Raw genomic sequence first — 2,990 nt, 5'->3', positions numbered from 1 at the left:
GGCAGTGATTAGAAAGGGTGTTTCAGGATCGGGGAGCTGTCAGCCTTAGACCCGTGTTCGTCACAAGTGACTCCTAACTAGAGAGTGAAAAGATGAGCTATAACTGACCCCAAAGAAAGGTGTGCAGTAGGCTTTCAGAAAACATGATGATAAAACACTCTGGGTTCGAGGAAATGGTGAGATTTGCAGAAGAGGAAGCAGGGTGCTTCCCGGTCCCTGATCCCGACTGCCTCGCGCACGTTCTGTCTGGTTTCCCCTGGGTGTTCTTGGCTCCTTGCTTCCTCATCAAACCCACACACATCTCTCTGCTCCTTTCTTGCCCCTCCTTCCCTTGGTTAGATCCAATAGCAGAAACTCGGAGTATGAGACACAGTTTCACTGCCAGCCCAGTAAGAAGCTGGACTCTTTCTCTGCGAGATCCACTTGGCAAAGGCACTGGTAAAGATGGAGATTTTGTGACTGAGAAATGGGTGGGGAAAGAATCGGGAGGTGGAGAAGGGTTATCGCCTGTGTTTCGTCTGTTTATGTGGCTGTCGTGTGTGTGGGCAGTAAGAGACAGGAAGAGTGAGAAACGTGGTGGGTGAGGTGACTCGGACCTGCGTGGAGACTGTAAACCGTTCCAATAAGAGCAGACAAAAGGAAAGTACTAGGCTCTGGCACGTTAGATTTAGCTCAAGTTTTGTTTTGTTTTTCTTCAGTTGGGTAGACTAACGTTGAATGAGACAGCCTGGACTGGTTGTCGCTGGAGAGTTTAGCCTGGGTGCTCAGGCGCCTCAGCTGATTGTTATTTTACTCTATCATATTTCATTAATATATATGTAGGAGTCTTATATCTGAGGGGTCATTGCCGAGAATAACTGCCACAATGAAAGGGAAAACATCCCTGTTTTATCTTTTCTGCAGACAAGATTACAGTGTATATGAGATGACGATCTTTGTGCTGTGGCTTGGCCTGGGAGTGGTTCTTGTAGCGCCTTCAGAAAGCACGATGAAGGGCATCAGAGAAAACTTTTCACAGGAGGAGACTCAACCTGCTGCAAAACAGACTGTTGGGGACTCAGTGACCTCAACCCTGTCAGATAAAAATATCAGCATATCCAAGAACGGGATGTCTGCCTCACAGCCAACATCCAGAAGGTTATATTTCCTCATCCCCAAGGGAAACACTTTGAGTAATGACCAAGACTGTCTAAACGGCCCAAGAGTCTGGAGAGAGGTTTTAGACACGAATGAGTCATGCCAGTTGGGGAATAACTGTAGGCACGGTTCCCCGGATGGGATACATGGAGCTCCCAAGGCCACCCGCTGGAAATGTAGCTGTGAGAGCCTAGGACTGGAACATACCATATGCAAGATCTCTGCAGGCCAGCAGTGCCCCAGGTGCCAGGAGCACAGTGTCACCTCATTAAAGAGAATCTTGACAGTACTGACAAGCCATTCCCTGATGAGCTGGCTAGTCAGCGGCTCTAAACTGTAAATCGCAGGGCTTTGAGGATAAAGAAGGACAAGTTCATGATCATTGCTGCTTTTATCCTTCTGCTACACATGTCTGTCCCCTGGTACACAGTAAACACTGTTTGTACTAAACTGGATGAATGGGGGGGGGGTGGCCTAATACAGTACAAGTCAATTAAAAATTGTAACTGATCCCAGAATACAGACTCAGGTTCTTGCTCTCACTCTCTCTCTCCCTCTCTCTGAATGCCTTCCTAGTTTAGTTATAAAGCTGTCCCAAAGCTGAGTCTAACCCAAGAGGACAAAGGAAAGAAACTCCAAGTCAGATAGTGAATGAGGGTGAGACATATACTCGGTGCTGTTCCTCCAGGGCATACGTGCATACGTGAGCATACGTGCGAGCATATGTGTGCACCTGAGTGCAACTGCCTCCCACCAGTGGGTTGCCTGTCCTCCAGACGTCTCAGCATCACAGCTGCAGCATTGTACAATCTGCATTCCTTCCCCCCCCTAACCCACCAGTATCCCTGTCTCAGGGGTGCTGCTGCAGAGATGAAACCCAGCTCTTCTCTCAGCCAAGCACTGTGTTGCTGCTCCAGAGCTCCGCCTGCAGAGTGATGGAAATATAGGAGGCAGCGATGGGAATATGACGTTTCTGCCGAGTTTCAGGCAGGATTGTCTTCGGTCTTGATGCTTTCTCTGCCAATTTTAAGTCCTGGGAGTTAACAGTGCATGAAGCACAGATGGTTATCATTACTTGCTGTTGTGCAAATGTCTGCTCCTGTTTTCCCTCTTACGTCTTTCCTTCATCCTGAGCCCACTCTTTTTTAAATGCTTAATTCTAAATAAACGTGTGCAAACGAAGGCCATGTTGTAATGCTTTTCTTGCAGTGCGGGGTTCATTTTATCTTTCATGTTTTTACACTGATACAGAATTCTCAGTCTATAGAGACTACAAGAGGCTGACAGTCAACCAATACAGACCATTAGAACAACATTTGACATCTGGGGGCTTTTTAACTGGATTCTCTTTGTCAGCTGCTTAAACACTGCCCACATTCATTGTTACTTTGGGTCGCTGGTACACAGTCAGAGTTCAATTTGTATTTGGCAGTAAGAGGAGAGTGATTTAGGGAGATGCCTGGGTTCTGAACAATAAGTGAGGATATAGGTTGGACGAGGTGCTCACTCAGTGAGTCCATTCTAGGGTCATTTTCATGTATCAGGTCTGACACTCATTCACCAAACAGAAGAGTGGGTTCTCCAGCAGTACAACATTCCAAGTTATCTCTTCTTGGTTCATATTCAGTTCATAATTAGTAACTTCTCTTTTAAACCATTCATTTATAGTAGAGGGGCCAGTTCAGCCCTAGGGATAACTCATTTTTTGTTGTTTTATCTTGTTTTACAATATGCAAGAAGAAGCCAACCCATCTTAGCATGTATTGTTTCTCTCACCAGGAAAGAAGAGCAAAGACCCAGGACAGTAGCTCTTTTTCAGGCTGGGAGCATCTTCCAGAGAGGTGTAATCAAGA

At 46.4% G+C, this 2,990-nt stretch overlaps 1 protein-coding gene across 1 annotated transcript; it reads left to right on the top strand.

Moving 5' to 3' along the window:
* The first annotated feature begins 389 nt into the window (after positions 1–389).
* Positions 390–1,488, top strand: Rnase11 (ribonuclease A family member 11 (inactive)). The gene is made up of 2 exons (XM_036198731.1): positions 390–438; positions 904–1,488. Exon 2 carries the CDS (start codon positions 926–928, stop codon positions 1,475–1,477), a length of 552 nt encoding a protein of 183 aa, XP_036054624.1. The 5' UTR covers positions 390–438; positions 904–925; the 3' UTR covers positions 1,478–1,488.
* Positions 1,489–2,990: the final 1,502 nt, after the last annotated feature.

The sequence above is a fragment of the Onychomys torridus genome, chromosome 9, assembly GCF_903995425.1.
Source record: "Onychomys torridus chromosome 9, mOncTor1.1, whole genome shotgun sequence".
NCBI classification, from domain to species: Eukaryota; Metazoa; Chordata; class Mammalia; order Rodentia; family Cricetidae; genus Onychomys; species Onychomys torridus.
This window is presented reverse-complemented; position numbering and strand designations above follow the sequence as displayed.

Bases quoted from the DNA above. Each gene is read 5' to 3' on its own strand.
- Rnase11 (XM_036198731.1), top strand. From the start codon at position 926: ATGACGATCTTTGTGCTGTGGCTTGGCCTGGGAGTGGTTCTTGTAGCG.